Source organism: Oncorhynchus gorbuscha, linkage group LG08 (genome assembly GCF_021184085.1).
Source record: "Oncorhynchus gorbuscha isolate QuinsamMale2020 ecotype Even-year linkage group LG08, OgorEven_v1.0, whole genome shotgun sequence".
NCBI lineage: Eukaryota > Metazoa > Chordata > Actinopteri > Salmoniformes > Salmonidae > Oncorhynchus > Oncorhynchus gorbuscha.
Genome location: NC_060180.1, coordinates 8,464,691 through 8,484,110, shown reverse-complemented (window position 1 = coordinate 8,484,110; position 19,420 = coordinate 8,464,691). Strand labels below are relative to the sequence as shown.

Sequence of the window (19,420 nt, the reverse complement as noted above, 5' to 3'; positions counted from 1 at the left end):
GTGTCCCTCTGTATGTGTTTGAGTGGCGAACATCGACTGTTGAGGCTTTGCTTCCCAGGAGCCCAACCCCCTTCCCCCACCCCCTCTCCCCTAGACGTCTGGGAGGAATATTATATCATCCACAGGACAGATATGTGTAAAAAAAACAACCTTGCTAGTGACAGCCCCTTCATTCCTCACTGAGACATATTCTCAAAGAGACATACTATTCAGTCTACTACAGCACATCATCCCTCTACAATTCCACCTCAGAGTTCCACCAGGCTTCAGTTGAAATGAGACCATTTCATTCTATAACAGACTGCATCCCTGAAAGATATAAGGACTTCACATTGACGATAAACATCAGTTTCCCACAGAGCTCCATCCATAGAAACAACATTTGAGAATTCTACAGGGATTGTTGCTATGTGACAATGTTAGTCTACCATTCCATTTCACATGACCCTCATTAATCATACAGATTCCTCTCTTTCATATGATCAACTTTACAGCACTTGGATTAACACACTTAATCCAGGTCGCAATTGTAAATGAGAACTTGTTCTCAACTTGCCTACCAGGTTAAATAAAGGTGAAATAAAAATTTAAAATGTAAAAAATCCACATGACAGATATACTGCCTGAATAATGATCATAATTTAGACCAGCCTCGACTATTTTATATGAATAACACCTTCAAATGAAAGATAGAACCTGTGATAATTATTTGAACAAAATGGACTTTGAAGTAATTTGTCATTCTGACTTAAATTATGCCAAAAACACTAAACATTCAATCAACCGAACACTTTAAAGGGTAATGTTTCAGCCCAACCCTGCTCTGACACCTGTGTCGCTGTCTGAGTAGATTAGCAATCAAGTCTCATCAAGTCTGGGACAAAAACAGGCCCTTTCACAAGCATTTATTCTGAGTATGCATCAGGCAATGTGTGGCATTTATACATTTCAGCTGAATTCAGGCCTATTGTTTACTATAGAAGCCAATTACCAGTGTTGTGCTGTTTTGTCTGGGAAGAGTTCTGCCGTTATCTGAACACGGTCATTCATTTGATGCTTTTTTGCTGGTGCTTTCAGGATGCCTCACACTCATTCTGCTGGGAAACGCTGAGAGGGCAGCTGTGATGAACAGACACACACACACTTGCACACGCAAGGACACAAGCACAGTTGCACACACACACGTTTAGCTCCACAGCACTGGGGGCAAACACAGGCCTTCCATTTGACACCTGCATTTTACCATGTTCAGTCAGACTAGGGCTGTCGCGGTCACAACATTTCATCAGCCGATGATTGTCAAGCAAATGGTCTCACGGTAATTGACCATTGATTAACATAAACAGATTTAGCATCTCCTGGCTTCCATACAGTCTAATAAATCCATGTAATAAAGCCAATCCATTATTTATTTCAGACAGGTCTAAAGAAGCATATGAACAAAATGTAGTCTATTTCAGAAGAACAGAATAGCATGCTCTGAGTTGTCCTTATCTTAGGCCCTGATGTGGCTATGCCAAATGGCTGTGGGCTACACTAGTTCATTTAGCAGACAGAATTTGCTTATAATTATGTGGCATTATTTTATAGTATGTAGAATACAATTGAACAAAGCTGAATAAAATATCAATATTTTCTCAATTATTTCAGGGAGTGCGCACATGCGGCTATTCTGTGTTGAGCGGTTAACAAAGAAATAGGTACTCCTATATGCTTAATTTACAGTTATTAATGTAACTTTAGTTGTTCTACAAACGGTGGACTATATGTTTAGATTTTTAATACATTGTAAGGCTGCATGATGAGACTCTAATGATGATTTGAAAAAAGTAGCTTGAAAGGTATGAGCTCTGCTTTGTTTTTTTGAGCAGGCTGTTCACACTCCAATAGTCTCTCATTCACAATTTGACAATCACTTGATAATGCCTCAAATTTCACCGCGCCGTCACTTTGTGGCCGTAATGCACCCTTTTGCGGGCCGGAGTGCTGCATTGTGCCCTTCTCCCCGAGAGTGCTGGCCAATCCGAGGCTCTCCATTAAGTAATTGGGTCTTTCTCAGAGGCTACAAGTGAAGACCGACACATCGGGGACGCAACTGCGCATGTCCTTATCCAATTCCGAGGTGCATATTGAAGATATTGAAAGAACTGTCCACATTTAATTTTCATCAGCCAACAAGATGAGTAGGCCTAATGAACAGCAAAAGCACTAGCCTATGTCAATCTACTATCCCTCATAGTACAAAAGCCGACATATTCTAATATTTTTTTAATCTCCCCAATTTCGTGGTATCCAATTGGTAGTTACAGTCTTGTCTCATCACAGCAACTCCCGTACGGACTCGGGAGAGGTGAAGGTCGAACCCCGTGCGTCCTCTGAAACCCGACCCAACCAAACCGCACTGCTTCTTGACACAATACCCGCATGACCCAGAAGCCAGCCGCACCATGTGACAGAGGAAACACCGTACACCTGCTGGCGACTGTGTCAGCGTGCATGCGCACGGCCCGCCACAGGAGTCGCTAGAGCGCGATGGGACAAGGAAATCCCTGCCGGCCAAACCCTCCCCTAACCTGGACGATGTTGGGCCAATTGTGCGCCGCCCCATGGGTATCCCGGGCGCGGCCGGCTGCGACAGAGCCTGGACTCGTACCAGGATCTCCAGTGGCACAGATAGACCACTGCACCACTCGGGAGGCCCCGACCTATTCTATTCTGTGCAAGAAATAAATATTCCAACATAGTCGGGACAGTTGTGGAATGCAATAGATCCCAAATTAATACAACCACTAAGATACAAAAAAATGCAATGTGATGAACAGTTAGCTTAAAATGTTGATAAACTATTAGGCTTTTTACTCACATTATAAGCGCAGCAATGCACACATGGTAGTAGGCTATAAGCGCAAATGTTCCATTAGCAGAAACACTAATATCAAAAGTGACCTCAAACAAAATGATGCATGTAATGCTTTTATTATAAAGCTGCATTTTTATGGTGAAAATGATCTTCCCCAAACTTGAATCTCATGTACTGTTTATGTCTGCCAGTTAGGCTCTACAGCCCTTGGAGTGTGGATTCATGTGCTTCATTTTAAGATGTTTGTGATAAAGACCTTATTAAAACATATGGGCTAGGCTACATGAGGGCTAGGCTACATGAGGGCTAGACTACATGAGGGCTACATGAGGGCTAGACTACATGAGGGCTAGACAACATGAGGGCTACATGAGGGCTAGGCTACATGAGGACTAGGCTACATGAGGGCTAGGCTACATGAGGGCTACATGAGGGCTAGGCTACATGAGGGCTACATGAGGGCTAGGCTACATGAGGGCTACATGAGGGCTAGGCTACATGAGGTGTGTGACTATGATTCAAACAAGTCGCAAAAAAAGGCTTTGTTTCTTATGGTCGGCATCATTTACAAGTGATAAAATATATTTCACAAGTGATATGCTAATATTGTCGCCCATCAGACTATTCTTGATTTAATCTTGTCTTTACATATACTAAATAATATATGTGTGACATTTGTTTTGATTTAGAATGGACCAATTATCATGCACCTGTATCGAAACAGGGGCAGCAGAAAAAATACATGTCATCTATGCACATAAACAGCGAATGGAGGAGTCTTTTCCCTTGGTTATTTTCATACCAGCCAGGTAGGCTATACTCCTGTCGTAAAGAGAAGCAATGTGCTTAACATTAGGAACGTTAAGAAATAAATATAGTAGCCCTAGCCTATAGAAAGCTGATGGGATCCTCCTCTTTTTATGAGCGGCCATCACTCTGAGGAACAACACTCCCTATATGTTGCTCTGTATTCCGATCTTACGAGGGGAATGGAGCCTTGTCACTTGAGTGTACATCAATCAAGCTTACTTTCTCCAGCAGTGAGGAGGGAGTAGAGAGAAAAGCCTAGACACACAGATACATAGACACAGACAGAGGACTCCACATCATAAACACAATGAACAGACCAGGCAGCATGATAGGTCAACTTCAAATCAAATGTATTTGTCACATACACATGGTTAGCAGATGTTAATGCGAGTGTAGCGACACGCTTGTGCTTCTAGTTCCGACAATGCAGTAATAACCAACGAGTAATCTAACCTAACAATTCCAAAACGACTACCTTATACACACAAGTGTAAAGGGATAAAGAATGTGTACATAAAGATATATGAATGAGTGATGGTACAGAACGGCATAGGCAAGATGCAGTAGATGGTATCGAGTACAGTATATACATATGAGATGAGTAATGTAGGGTATGTAAACAAAGTGGCATAGTTCAAAGTGGCTAGTGATACATGTATTACATAAAGATGCAGTAGATGATATAGGGTACAGTATATACATATACATATGAGATGAGTAATGTAGGGTATGTAAACATTTTATTAAGTAGCATTGTTTAAAGTGGCTAGTGATATATTTTACATACATTTCCATCAATTCCCATTATTAATGTGGCTGGAGTTGAGTCAGTGTGTTGGCAGCAGCCACTCAATGTTAGTAGTGGCTGTTTAACAGTCTGATGGCCTTGAGATAGAAGCTGTTTTTCAGTCTCTCGGTCCCTGCTTTGATGCACCTGTACTGACCTCGCCTTCTGGATGATAGCGGGGTGAACAGGCAGTGTCTCGGTGGTTGTTGTCCTTGATGATCTTTATGGCCTTCCTGTGACATCGGGTGGTGTAGGTGTCCTAAGGACAGGTAGTTTGCCCCCGGTGATGCGTTGTGCAGACCTCACTACCCTCTGGAGAGCCTTACGGTTGTGGGCGGAGCAGTTGCCGTACCAGGCGGTGATACAGCCCGTCAGGATGCTCTCGATTGTGCATCTGTAGAAGTTTGTGAGTGCTTTTGGTGACAAGCCAAATTTCTTCTGCCTCCTGAGGTTGAAGAAGGGCTGCTGCGCCTTCTTCACAACGCTGTCTGTGTGGATGGTCCAATTCAGTTTGTCCGTGATGTGTACGCCGAGGAACTTAAAACTTACTACCCTCTCCACTACTGTCCCATCGATGTGGATAGGGGGGTGCTCCCTCTGCTGTTTCCTGAAGTCCACAATCAACTCCTTTGTTTTGTTGACGTTGAGTGTGAGGTTATTTTCCTGACATCACACTGAGGGCCGTCACCTCCTGTCCGTAGCCCGTCTCGTCGTTGTTGGTAATCAAGCCTACCACTGTAGTGTCGTCCGCAAACTTGATGATTGAGTTGGGGGCGTGCATGGCCACGCAGTCATGGGTGAACAGGGAGTACAGGAGAGGGCTCAGAACGCACCCTTGTGGGGCCCCAGTGTTGAGGATCAGCGGGGTGGAGATGTTGTTACCTACCCTCACCACCTGGGGACAGCCCGTCAGGAAGTCCAGTACCCAGTTGCACAGGGTGGGGTCGAGACCCAGGGTCTCGAGCTTGATGACGAGTTTGGAGGGTACTATGGTGTTAAATGCTGAGCTGTAGTCGATGAACAGCATTCTCACTTTAGTATTCCTCTTGTCCAGATGGGTTAGGGAAGTGTGCAGTGTGGTTGAGATTGCATCGTCTGTGGACCTATTTGGGCGGTAAGCAAATTGGAGTGGGTCTAGGGTGTCAGGTAGGGTGAAGGTGATATGGTCCTTGACTAGTGTCTCAAAGCACTTCATGATGACGGAAGTGAGTGCTACGGGGAGGTAGTCGTTTAGCTCAGTTACCTTAGCTTTCTTGGGAACAGGGACAATGGTGGCCCTCTTGAAGCATGTGGGAACAGCAAACTGGGATAAGGATTGATTGAATATGTCCGTAAACACACCATCCAACTGGCCTGCGCCATTAAGAAATGACCAGGAAGGATACCTCCAGAAATACATGTTATCTGTGAATTGAACAGAGTAATCTGCATAAGGGGTCATTGTGGAGTCGAAGGTTGATGCGAAACTTATAATGATATTCTTTCATACACAAACTAATTAAACACATACAAATACATAAACTAATTCAAACACACGCAAATACACAAACTATGAACACATGCAAATACACAAACTAATTAAACACACACAAATACACACACAAATACACAAACTATGAACACATGCAAATACACAAACGAATTAAACACACAAATATACAAATGAATTAAACACACACAAATACACAAGCAAATTAAACACACACAAATACACAAGCAAATTAAACACACACAAATACACAAACTAATTAAACACACACAAATACACAAGCAAATTAAACACACAAATACACAAACGAATTAAACACACACAAATACACAAACTAATTAAACACACACAAATACACAAGCAAATTAAACACACAAATACACAAACTAATTAAACACACAAATACACAAACTATGAACACATGCTGGACATACACATATAATCACACAAAATCACAATGTCAGTCAGTGCCTTTATCAATCCTTCTTTTCTACTCGCTGCAATTGCCGTGACCGATGTGAGCAGCTGCAAACCCTGAAGCATGTGATCACATGGTGACGGTCTAAAACACAATAATTGACCAAAACAAGGAGCATTGTTCCTAGTACTCTAAAGACAGCTTCTACGTAAGACCCAGACTTCTAAAGCGCAGAAATACCTTTAGACTGTTAACTCAATCACATGGAATGAACAAAATGTGAGTAACAGGCATAGAACACTACAATCATAGCTCTCGCACACACACATGCACACACGCACCTTCTCAGCATGCACACACACACGCACCTCCCTACGACACACAACATATACTGAACAATACACTCACAGTTCATTTAAGGAAATCCGTCAGTTGAAATAACCCTTTACATGCTGCTTTTATATTTCTGTTCAGTATAGTTCTACATTAAGGGCATAGGGCAGACCGCACACACACAGTTCACTTCAACACCTCCTAACAAACAGGGTCTCAACAACATTAACATTTAAATCAAAGTCATGGAAGACCCCAGGAAGATTAGCTAACTTTACAACGTTAGCTGATGGGGATCCTAATAAAATGATTATTATATATTTTTTTTTAAATCAACAGGTTCCTTTGTGGGAGAGCACAGCTAATAAAAGATGGTGAGCACACTTAGTGAAATACAATTACACACACAACACACGCAGTCACCAACACACACACTATACACACACACTCAATTCTTTCTCAGTTTGAAAAATAATTCAATTCGCACATCTCCAAAAGAGCCAGTGGGAAATCGAACACATATTTGCACTGTTCTTCTGGCAACAGTGGAAGACTTGAGATGCTGTAGGGGAAGTCAGGAGGTCACTTCACAGCCTAATAGAGGAAAACTGGAGACATATGAGAACAAAGTTCCCTCTCACATTCTCTCTAACCTAACAGTTGGGGGAGAAGAGGAGAGAGAGGGAGGAAGAAGGGAGGAATGGAAGCTAGAAAGCTGGAGTCTGTCACTGAGTAAATTCCCTGGGAGGAGGTTGTAATGGGAGGCTTTCTACAGAGTGGTCTGTAAGCAGCAGGAGGCTTCACACACACAAACACATTCTGTCAGCACTGCTACAATTACCTAAGGCAGATCATGCTTTTGCACCACAGAAAGTTTGGAGCGCCTTTATCAAAATAACGTCAGCTTAAAAAGAACAACTTGAAATTGATATCTTTCCCTTTATGTTTTTTTTCAACCTTTGACCCTTTGTTGTGCCTTGGATATGACTTCAAATGTTTAATATATTCTGGCACACGAGGTAGGCTGCAATGTTTACACTAGTAAATAGGCTATTGAGTCAAGGTCATTAGGTCACTTACCTTTTACACACAAACTAAACAAATACACAAAACTACACCACTGAACAAACCATACACACATAACCACATTCACACTACAAAACCATGCACTCGTGCTCAGCCGTCATCAAAACAGTGCTTACAGTGGAACTCAAACAAGACGTCCAACTGCAGTTCAAATGTGCTTTAATGTTGTCTTGAAATAATATTGTTTTTCACTCATCTCAGAAATCGGGTTTTGATTTGGAACAGTCTAGTTGTCTCTTCCCCAGCCTTTCAGACAACTTGAAGAGGTGCTGTGCTTGTCTTCTCTCTTCTCTACTGGGTGCAGAGTGTCTCAACTAGGGATGTGCACGGTTATTCCAATATTCCAATATCTGACGGTTATTAGAATTCGAATTGTCTGACAAATAAAATATTGGCCTATTTTAACACTGAATAAGATTTTTTCTAAATGAAATAAAAATATAAATTTGACAATATTACATACAAGGATATACCATGACATTTCAAATTATTAATTTAATAAAACTACAAACTTTTCAATGCAGATTTTATGGCGTGTGCCCTATTAAAAGACCGGTAGCCTTCACGTGTGTAGCTTGTTGTTTATGTTGGCCAATCGATGCGGCAGAGGCTCAATGTGTAGCAAGTGGAGTGGCGTCAGTAATGCAATGCAAGATTAAATACAATTTGTGAATTAAAGGTTAGCGAAATTAGAAGGAGTAGGATACAATGATCAACCAACAGTAGGCTGTTGTTTTATCTGAATGGGGTTGGAGAGAAAACGCAGCATATGGGCCTCAATTAGCCTAGCTAGCTATAGCTGGCTAGCTAGCTTCTCTAGGCTTCTCCAGTCAAGACAGGCACTGTTATATGGGATGATAGATAACATTGTGGGTGCTACAAGTTAGCTCGTCTTGGCTGTAGCCGAGTTGCCTTGGCTGCATCTCTCTCCCCCTCCTTCTGTTCGCTCCCATACGATCACACGCGGGCCCCTCCGCAGCTGCAGCAATAGAGCGCCATCCTCTATCCCTCGTGCAGCAGTGCTCATGTTCAAACTTAAGTTTAAAAAACAACATATGTATTTCGAATAACCAGATTTTCGACAAAAATTCATGATGGTATTTGAATAGTGAAATTATTTTAAACCCCCCATCCCTAGTCTCAATTTCTGTTTGTTTGTAGCTTCATCTCTCCCTTCGTCAGGAGTCTCTCTTTTCCATCGTCTTCAAAGACGTTTTAATATATAAATACATTCTATGCCACAGGCTCAAACACCATTTTTAAACGTATTTTTCTAATCGTTTAGGTGTGACATTTCGTCATGGACTTGTCTGTCTCTGTCACTATGCTGATGGGGAAACTATTGACTTACTGTATACAAAAATGTTTTATAGCTCCCTCTCTCTAAAACCTCTCTCTCTCTCTCTCTTTCTTTATCTCTCGCTGTCTCTCTCTACCTCTTTATCACTCTCTCTCTCCAGCCCATGGCTGGTTTTCAGTAGCAGTCCCAGCTGTCATATTACCAGTAGTGATGATTCAGAAGACACTCTGCCCTCTCAGGAGGTCACCCGCAGCCTCAGTGCATTTTATCCTGTCACCCTGCATCACAAAGCAGCACCCAGTCCACACACACACACACAAACCTGGTCTGTCTGCAGTCCATGCTGCCTGCAAGGTCGCTCTCACAAACACATTTAATTTAATTTTAATTTTACCTTTATTTAACCAGGCAAGTCAGTTAAGGCCTACAGGGAGGAGGTGAGGGCCCTCGGAGTGTGGTGTCAGGAAAATAACCTCACACTCAACGTCAACAAAACAAAGGAGATGATTGTGGACTTCAGGAAACAGCAGAGGGAGCACCCCCCTATCCACATCGATGGGACAGTAGTGGAGAGGGTAGTAAGTTTTAAGTTCCTCGGCGTACACATCACGGACAAACTGAATTGGTCCACCCACACAGACAGTGTCGTGAAGAAGGCGCAGCAGCGCCTCTTCAACCTCAGGAGGCTGAAGAAATTTGGCTTGTCACCAAAAGCATTTCTACAGATACACAATTGAGAGCATTCTGTTGGGCTGTATCACCGCCTGGTACAGCAACTGCTCCGCCCACAACCATAAGGCTCTCCAGAGGGTAGTGAGGTCTGCACAACGCATCACCGGGGGCAAACTACCTGCCCTCCAGGACACCTACACCACCCGATGTCACAGGAAGGCCATAAAGATCATCAAGGACAACAACCACCCGAGCCACTGCCTGTTCACCCCGCTATCATCCAGAAGGCGAGGTCAGTACAGGTGCATCAAAGCAGGGACCGAGAGACTGAAAAACAGCTTCTATCTCAAGGCCATCAGACTGTTAAACAGCCACCACTAACATTGAGTTGCTGCTGCCAACACACTGACTCAACTACAGCCACTTTAATAATGGAAATTGATGTAAAATATATCACTAGCCACTTTAAACAATGCTACTTAATATAATGTTTACATACCCTACATTACTCATCTCATATGTATATACTGTACTCGATACCACCTACTGCATCTTGCCTATGCCGTTCTGTACCATCACCCATTCATATCTTTATGTACATATTCTTTATCCCTTCACACTTGTGTGTATAAGGTAGTAGTTTTGGAATTGTTAGGTTAGATTACTCGTTGGTTACTACTGCATTGTCAGAACTAGAAGCACAAGCATTTCGCTACACTCGCATTAACATCTGCTAACCATGTGTATGTGACAAATACATTTGATTTGATTTGATCATACACTTTGCAAATTCGTAACATATCATACAAAATGGATGATGGACATCCACAAATGAATACATACCATACGAAACATAACATATTATACTAAATGGAGTGTCTCAGATTTCCGTATAGAATAATACAAAATGTTCTGAGTCCAGGTTGAATTGGGACGAATCTGATATGCCTAAAAATAAAAACATTACCTATGAAGCATATTTGTCAAACAGCATCTAATTGAAATGTGGAATCACATTAGCCTATTGTCAGGTGTTCACTGTTCGCGTTCTAAGCTACGTGTGTGGATGTGTAGACAACTGTGGATGTTGTTGTTGCTCGTCCATTTGATGTAGAAACATTATTTGGGAGAGAGCGCAGATAAGGTGCGTGCTCCACCGCAGGTTGTGACATCAGGCAGCTGAATCTGTCTTGCCGGTGGCAGACTCGTAGCTTTTCCATGGTGATAAGGGGAAAAGCCGATCAACGGACTAAAGATCTGCACTGCCTGAGGTAGCAAAGACCAAAACACTGCATAGCTAATCTAGATAATGTGTTCAATGCCTCCCCAGGCCAGGACCGGTTTATGATAATCTGCGGAGAAAATGTAGCAGAGACACGGACACAGAGCAGGGAGCTGGTTTCGCTTCCCACATTGCTGTTTGTTGTTGATCTCAAAGCAAGGCATGCTGGGCTGTATTCTGCACCCCGCGGAGGTTGAAGTGAGATAAATCAGATCTAAAACATCGGGATTCTCAGTTTCACTGGACAACTCAGTAGACTGGTTTACAATCCAAAGACTCTGTTCCCTCTTTTACACGCCGGGGTCCACTTCTCTTCTGCAGGGTTAAACGTGTTCCTGTAGACTTATTATACATTTGTAGACTATTTACTTTTAATTATATTAAACTAGTCATGTCATGGTAAAGTCTGTTGCAGGGCATGAGCAGGTCTTCACATAACTTAATTCCAGACATTAGACAACAGAAGTGAAGATGTTCCCATTCGCATCTGTAGCCTATCCAACGTAAGCAACCCCTAAGACTAGACTATACTCTGACAGTGTAGCACAGTCTACTGACTATGTAAGCAGTGCAAATCACGTCATCATGTCAATATGTACTTTTACAAAAAGCAGTGGGTAGAGGACATTTCCTAAATGAATTGCTAATAACAGTGATATTAGGCCAAGAGACATCACTAACTTCACAAATGTCATTCAATATTTGTGACATGTCACTATCATAGTAGGCCTAAAACTACAGTAGTCAATGAGGGTTCAGTATGTTTAAACTCCTCTGTAAAGCACTTGCATTTTGATGTTATGCATCAATTGTCCAATAAATCAGTTATAATCCATGTCATTTGGATCATATTACAATCCCGTTTAACTTCAACACGTGGGCATCTAGTCTGAACAAGATTTACACCTTGTCAGAGTAGAAAATAACTATAGGCTGCCCATACATTGTACGATGTTTACCTGGTGAGGGTACCCTACATGTGAAACAGCCTGTCCATAGACATCTTGACTGCAAAGGGCAGACAGGTTATCAAACGCTGACGAACACAATGAGTGAATAGCCTATATATAGGCTAGGCTAATATTTCAGTAACAACACTGTCACCACTATGTCACCATTGCCAACAATCCTAGTAATGTTACGAAACATTGTAACAGATCAGATTCAGATGTATATTCGATGGCCGCGCTTCCCTACCCGTCTTGCAGGTCCGTATTTCGTTGTGGTCCACAGGGCTTTTTTCTCGGCTCCTACATTCTCTACATCTCCGAGCAGCCCTGCAGACTCCGCGTCTGAGTCCTCTCCCTCCTCCAGCTCCTCGCCCTCCTCCACCTCTGCCGTCTTCAGTCGCTTCGGCGCTCTCCCATACTCCCCTTCCTCGTATTCTTCAACAAGTGACATGGCTCTTCAGATGGACAGCGATTGAACCCTTCTTAATCTGGAGATAGAGCGTGAAGACGGACTAGTGGTGCGTCGAAAGTTCCCTCTCGTTCTTTTTTGCAAATGTTTCTGGCGTAGCGTGCATCAATGAAACCTGAATGTCCTTCTGTAACGCGCCCTCCTCCGCGGTTCTGTACCAGAGAGCTGCCCAGAGAAGGTGAGTGGAGAGAACCCACCCATCACGTCCGTCATTGGACAGTCTGTGCTTGCTACTTAGGAATACATCTACCGATTGGTCAGTCTTTGTGTGTCAACAGAGAAAGCATTCGCTCTCCAGTTTCCACATTATGCAGTAAAGAAGTACGCAGAAATGATTGCCGCTGCTCGAGCTGTCATATCTCCTGCGACAGAAATAATGTTTGAATTCGAAAATTGCAACATAATTGTGATACCATTGCAATTTTATTCCTAGCTAAATGTTGCTGACATCACTGAAGATTCTTTGGGCATTTTAAAGATGGGAGAAAATATCTGAAGTCCTGAAACAACTCTCCTGCCCCAAGTTATAGCTGCAGATATGAGAATCTCCTAAAAGTGCAGAAGAAGCCATTTTCCCCCAGTTGGGGAGATAACAATCACAACACCATCCACCTCCTTTGGTAGAGCCAAACCAATCTCCCACAGCGCCACGGGCACCATCCTGGGACCCCTTTTCAACACTTCCAGAAGTGTTGCCACAGCACCTGATAGTTGGTGCACATATTTGTGTTGCACCTGGTCAGGGGTGGAATTCAAGAATTTGGGGAACTGGACAGACCTGACGAAGATCCGGCTCGGATTGAAACGTTGTCTGAAAAGTACTAGCTTTGGGCCAGTTTAATTTCCATATTTGCACCTGATATATGTATACTTTAGTCTATTGTCTGTTTCCCACTAAGATGCTAGACTTGAGTGCATCCAAGAGCTGAGGAGATCCTCCAGCTCAGTGGAACAGCCGTCTGCTCCATATTCTTACAGCCAGTGATATAGCCAGGGTAGCCTAGTGGTTACAGCCAGGGCAGCCAGGGTAGCCTAGTGGTTACAGCCAGGGTAGCCTAGTGGTTACAGCCAGGGTAGCCTAGTGGTTACAGCCAGGGTAGCCTAGTGGTTACAGCCAGGGTAGCCTAGTGGTTACAGCCAGGGTAGCCTAGTGGTTACAGCCAGGGGCCTAGTGGTTACAGCCAAGGTAGCCTAGTGGTTACAGCCAGGGTAGCCTAGTGGTTACAGCCAGGGTAGCCTAGTGGTTACAGCCAAGGTAGCCTAGTGGTTACAGCCAGGGTAGCCTAGTGGTTACAGCCAAGGTAGCCTAGTGGTTACAGCCAAGGTAGCCTAGTGGTTACAGCCAGGGTAGCCTAGTGGTTACAGCCAAGGTAGCCTAGTGGTTACAGCCAGGGTAGCCTAGTGGTTACAGCCAAGGTAGCCTAGTGGTTACAGCCAGGGTAGCCTAGTGGTTACAGCCAGGGTAGCCTAGTGGTTACAGCCAGGGTAGCCTAGTGGTTACAGCCAGGGTAGCCTAGTGGTTACAGCCAAGGTAGCCTAGTGGTTACAGCCAGGGTAGCCTAGTGGTTACAGCCAAGGTAGCCTAGTGGTTACAGCCAAGGTAGCCTAGTGGTTACAGCCAGTGGTTACAGCCAGGGTAGCCTAGTGGTTACAGCCAGGGTAGCCTAGTGGTTACAGCCAGGGTAGCCTAGTGGTTACAGCCAAGGTAGCCTAGTGGTTACAGCCAGGGTAGCCTAGTGGTTACAGCCAAGGTAGCCTAGTGGTTACAGCCAGGGCAGCCAGTGGGGTAGCCTAGTGGTTACAGCCAGGGTAGCCTAGTGGTTACAGCCAGGGTAGCCTAGTGGTTACAGCCAGGGTAGCCTAGTGGTTACAGCCAGGGTAGCCTAGTGGTTACAGCCAGGGTAGCCTAGTGGTTACAGCCAGGGTAGCCTAGTGGTTACAGCCAGGGCAGCCAGGGTAGCCTAGTGGTTACAGCCAGGGTAGCCTAGTGGTTACAGCCAGGGTAGCCTAGTGGTTACAGCCAGGGTAGCCTAGTGGTTACAGCCAGGGTAGCCTAGTGGTTACAGCCAGGGTAGCCTAGTGGTTACAGCCAGGGTAGCCTAGTGGTTACAGCCAGGGTAGCCTAGTGGTTACAGCCAGGGTAGCCTAGTGGTTACAGCCAGGGTAGCCTAGTGGTTACAGCCAGGGTAGCCTAGTGGTTACAGCCAGGGTAGCCTAGTGGTTACAGCCAGGGCAGCCAGGGTAGCCTAGTGGTTACAGCCAGGGTAGCCTAGTGGTTACAGCCAGGGTAGCCTAGTGGTTACAGCCAGGGTAGCCTAGTGGTTACAGCCAGGGCAGCCAGGGTAGCCTAGTGGTTACAGCCAGGGTAGCCTAGTGGTTACAGCCAGGCCAGGGTAGCCTAGTGGTAGCCTAGTGGTTACAGCCAGGGTAGCCTAGTGGTTACAGCCAGGGCAGCCAGGGTAGCCTAGTGGTTACAGCCAGGGCAGCCAGGGTAGCCTAGTGGTTACAGCCAGGGTAGCCTAGTGGTTACAGCCAGGGTAGCCTAGTGGTTACAGCCAGGGTAGCCTAGTGGTTACAGCCAGTGATATAGCCAGGGTAGCCTAGTGGTTACAGCCAGGGCAGCCAGGGTAGCCTAGTGGTTACAGCCAGGGTAGCCTAGTGGTTACAGCCAGGGTAGCCTAGTGGTTACAGCCAGGGCAGCCAGGGTAGCCTAGTGGTTACAGCCAGGGTAGCCTAGTGGTTACAGCCAGGGTAGCCTAGTGGTTACAGCCAGGGTAGCCTAGTGGTTACAGCCAGGGTAGCCCTAGTGGTTACAGCCAGGGTAGCCTAGTGGTTACAGCCAGGGTAGCCTAGTGGTTACAGCCAGGGTAGCCTAGTGGTTACAGCCAGGGTAGCCTAGTGGTTACAGCCAGGGTAGCCTAGTGGTTACAGCCAGGGTAGCCTAGTGGTTACAGCCAGGGTAGCCTAGTGGTTACAGCCAGGGTAGCCTAGTGGTTACAGCCAGTGGCAGCCAGGGTAGCCTAGTGGTTACAGCCAGGGTAGCCTAGTGGTTACAGCCAGGGTAGCCAGTGGCAGCCAGGGTAGCCTAGTGGTTACAGCCAGGGTAGCCTAGTGGTTACAGCCAGGGTAGCCTAGTGGTTACAGCCAAGGTAGCCTAGTGGTTACAGCCAGGGTAGCCTAGTGGTTACAGCCAGGGTAGCCTAGTGGTTACAGCCAGGGTAGCCTAGTGGTTACAGCCAGCCAGTGGCAGCCAGGGTAGCCTAGTGGTTACAGCCAGGGTAGCCTAGTGGTTACAGCCAGGGTAGCCAGGGTTAGGGCAGCCAGGGTAGCCTAGTGGTTACAGCCAGGGTAGCCTAGTGGTTACAGCCAGGGTAGCCTAGTGGTTACAGCCAGGGCAGCCAGGGTAGCCTAGTGGTTACAGCCAGGGTAGCCTAGTGGTTACAGCCAGGGCAGCCAGGGTAGCCTAGTGGTTACAGCCAGGGTAGCCTAGTGGTTACAGCCAGGGTAGCCTAGTGGTTACAGCCAGGGTAGCCTAGTGGTTACAGCCAGGGTAGCCTAGTGGTTACAGCCAGGGTAGCCTAGTGGTTACAGCCAGGGTAGCCTAGTGGTTACAGCCAGGGTAGCCTAGTGGTTACAGGGTAGCCTAGTGGTTACAGCCCAGTGGTTACAGCCAGGGTAGCCTAGTGGTTACAGCCAGGGTAGCCTAGTGGTTACAGCCAGGGCAGGGTAGCCTAGTGGTTACACAGCCAGGGTAGCCTAGTGGTTAGCCAGCCAGGGCAGCCAGGGTAGCCTAGTGGTTACAGCCAGCCAGGGTGGTTACAGCCAGGGTAGCCTAGTGGTTACAGCCAGGGCAGCCAGGGTAGCCTAGTGGTTACAGCCAGGGCAGCCAGGGTAGCCTAGTGGTTACAGCCAGGGCAGCCAGGGTAGCCTAGTGGTTACAGCCAGGGTAGCCTAGTGGTTACAGCCAGGGTAGCCTAGTGGTTACAGCCAGGGTAGCCTAGTGGTTGCAGCCAGGGTAGCCTAGTGGTTACAGCCAGGGCAGCCAGGGTAGCCTAGTGGTTACAGCCAGGGCAGCCAGGGTAGCCTAGTGGTTACAGCCAGGGCAGCCAGGGTAGCCTAGTGGTTACAGCCAGGGTAGCCTAGTGGTTACAGCCAGGGCAGCCAGGGTAGCCTAGTGGTTACAGCCAGGGTAGCCTAGTGGTTACAGCCAGGGCAGCCAGGGTAGCCTAGTGGTTACAGCCAGGGCAGCCAGGGTAGCCTAGTGGTTACAGCCAGGGCAGCCAGTGGGGTAGCCTAGTGGTTACAGCCAGGGCAGCCAGGGTAGCCTAGTGGTTACAGCCAGGGCAGCCAGGGTAGCCTAGTGGTTACAGCCAGGGCAGCCAGCCAGTGGCAGCCAGGGTAGCCTAGTGGTTACAGCCAGGGCAGCCAGGGTAGCCTAGTGGTTACAGCCAGGGCAGCCAGGGTAGCCTAGTGGTTACAGCCAGGGCCAGGGTAGCCTAGTGGTTACAGCCAGGGTAGCCTAGTGGTTACAGCCAGGGTAGCCTAGTGGTTACAGCCAGGGCAGCCAGGGTAGCCTAGTGGTTACAGCCAGGGCAGCCAGGGTAGCCTAGTGGTTACAGCCAGGGCAGCCAGGGTAGCCTAGTGGTTACAGCCAGGGCAGCCAGGGTAGCCTAGTGGTTACAGCCAGGGCAGCCAGGGTAGCCTAGTGGTTACAGCCAGGGCAGCCAGGGTAGCCTAGTGGTTACAGCCAGGGCAGCCAGGGTAGCCTAGTGGTTACAGCCAGGGCAGCCAGGGTAGCCTAGTGGTTACAGCCAGGGTAGCCTAGTGGTTACAGCCAGGGTAGCCTAGTGGTTACAGCCAGGGCAGCCAGGGTAGCCTAGTGGTTACAGCCAGGGCAGCCAGGGTAGCCTAGTGGTTACAGCCAGGGTAGCCTAGTGGTTACAGCCAGGGCAGCCAGGGTAGCCTAGTGGTTACAGTGGTTAGTGGTTACAGCCAGGGCAGCCAGGGTAGCCTAGTGGTTACAGCCAGGGCAGCCAGGGTAGCCTAGTGGTTACAGCCAGGGCAGCCAGCCAGGGTAGCCTAGTGGTTACAGCCAGGGCAGCCAGGGTAGCCTGGTGGGGCAGCCAGGGTAGCCTAGTGGTTACAGCAGCCAGGGTAGCCTAGTGGTTACAGCCAGGGATACAGCCAGGGTAGCCTAGTGGTTACAGCCAGGGCAGCCAGGGTAGCCTAGTGGTTACAGCCAGGGCAGCCAGGGTAGCCTAGTGGTTACAGCCAGGGCAGCCAGGGTAGCCTAGTGGTTACAGCCAGGGCAGCCAGGGTAGCCTAGTGGTTACAGCCAGGGCAGCCAGGGTAGCCTAGTGGTTACAGCCAGGGCAGCCAGTGGTTAGCCAGCCAGGGCAGCCAGGGTAGCCTAGTGGTTACAGCCCAGCCAGGGTAGCCTAGTGGTTACAGCCAGGGCAGCCAGGGTAGCCTAGTGGTTACAGCCAGGGCAGCCAGGGTAGCCTAGTGGTTACAGCCAGGGCAGCCAGGGTAGCCTAGTGGTTACAGCCAGGGCAGCCAGGGTAGCCTAGTGGTTACAGCCAGGGCAGCCAGGGTAGCCTAGTGGTTACAGCCAGGGCAGGGTAGTAGGGCAGCCTAGCCTAGTGGTTACAGCCAGGGTAGCCTAGTGGTTACAGCCAGGGTAGCCTAGTGGTTACAGCCAGGGTAGCCTAGTGGTTACAGCCAGGGTAGCCTAGTGGTTACAGCCAGGGTAGCCTAGTGGTTACAGCCAGGGTAGCCTAGTGGTTACAGCCAGGGTAGCCTAGTGGTTACAGCCAGGGTACAGCCAGGGCAGCCTAGTGGTTAGCCAGTGGTTACAGCCAGTGGTTACAGCCAGGGTAGCCTAGTGGGGTAGCCTAGTGGTTACAGCCAGGGTAGCCTAGTGGTTACAGCCAGGGTAGCCTAGTGGTTACAGCCAGGGCAGCCAGGGTAGCCTAGTGGTTACAGCCAGTGATATAGCCAGGGTAGCCTAGTGGTTAGAGTGTTGGACTAGTACCCGAAAGGTTGCAAGTTCAAATCCCTGAGCTGATAAGGTACAAATCTGTTGTTCTGCCCCTGAACAGGCAGTTAACCCACTGTTCCTAGGCTGTCATTGAAAATAAGAATTTGTTCTTAACTGACTTGCCTAGTCAAATAAAGGTAAAATATTGTTGAGAATCATAACTACAGTCAAGAGAAAGCCTTCCCACGGTACTAGACTAGTAGATGTGACTGAAATATCTATCTATCTAACCAAGGTTGTAAATTGGCCGTTGGGCTTCCTGATTCTGCATTATGCTCAGATGAAACACACAATACCCAGTGTCCTCTGCTTAATCAATAGCTCTAAACAAAAGGTTCTGGATTCAGACTCTCTATACTTCAGGCTTGGGTGTGTCAGTTTCACATGTACAGAAACCCAATATTTCCTTACCTTCTCAGTTTTATTTGCTGTCCTTGTGCGCTCTAGATTCTTTGCCCACCTAAGTAATACCGGTAGGCTAAACACACTAGCTTAAAATGACAATCTATGCCTAATGTTCATTCAACGTCCACCTCTCTTCTTCACAGAGAAAGCCTGGCTGTCCCTGGATGACATGGAAGCTGTGTTTGTTAAAGCTTCAAACGGAGGCCTCCGTCTGATAATCGGGGCTGTGTTGAAGCCACGGGAGGCTGCTGAGGGAGGACTGCTAATAATAATGTCTGGAACCAGAAACCATGTATTTGATACCATTCCACTTTTTGCGCTCCAGCCATTACCACAAGCTCATCCTCTCCAATTAAGTTGCCACCAATCTCCTGTTGTTGAAACCCCTGAGACACTCCCCTATAGATCCTGTTAAAGCGGGAGATATCACCTCATCATCATCTTCCTCTGACCCTACACACAGAGGAACCAAACAACTGTGTGTTTCCTTCATCTCCTCATCATGACCTGAGAGTCAGT

General features: G+C 47.0%; 1 protein-coding gene across 2 annotated transcripts in view; it reads right to left on the bottom strand.

Annotated features, from left to right (window-relative positions):
- Positions 1-12,625, bottom strand: part of LOC124041153 (heterogeneous nuclear ribonucleoprotein L-like) — a 61,998-nt gene extending 49,373 nt beyond the window's left edge. For both annotated transcript variants that reach the window (XM_046358387.1, XM_046358388.1), the window contains exon 1: positions 12,235-12,625. In XM_046358387.1, the coding sequence (XP_046214343.1) occupies positions 12,235-12,438 (204 nt within the window). In that variant the 5' untranslated portion in view covers positions 12,439-12,625. The remainder of the gene's footprint in view (positions 1-12,234) is intronic.
- Positions 12,626-19,420: the final 6,795 nt, after the last annotated feature.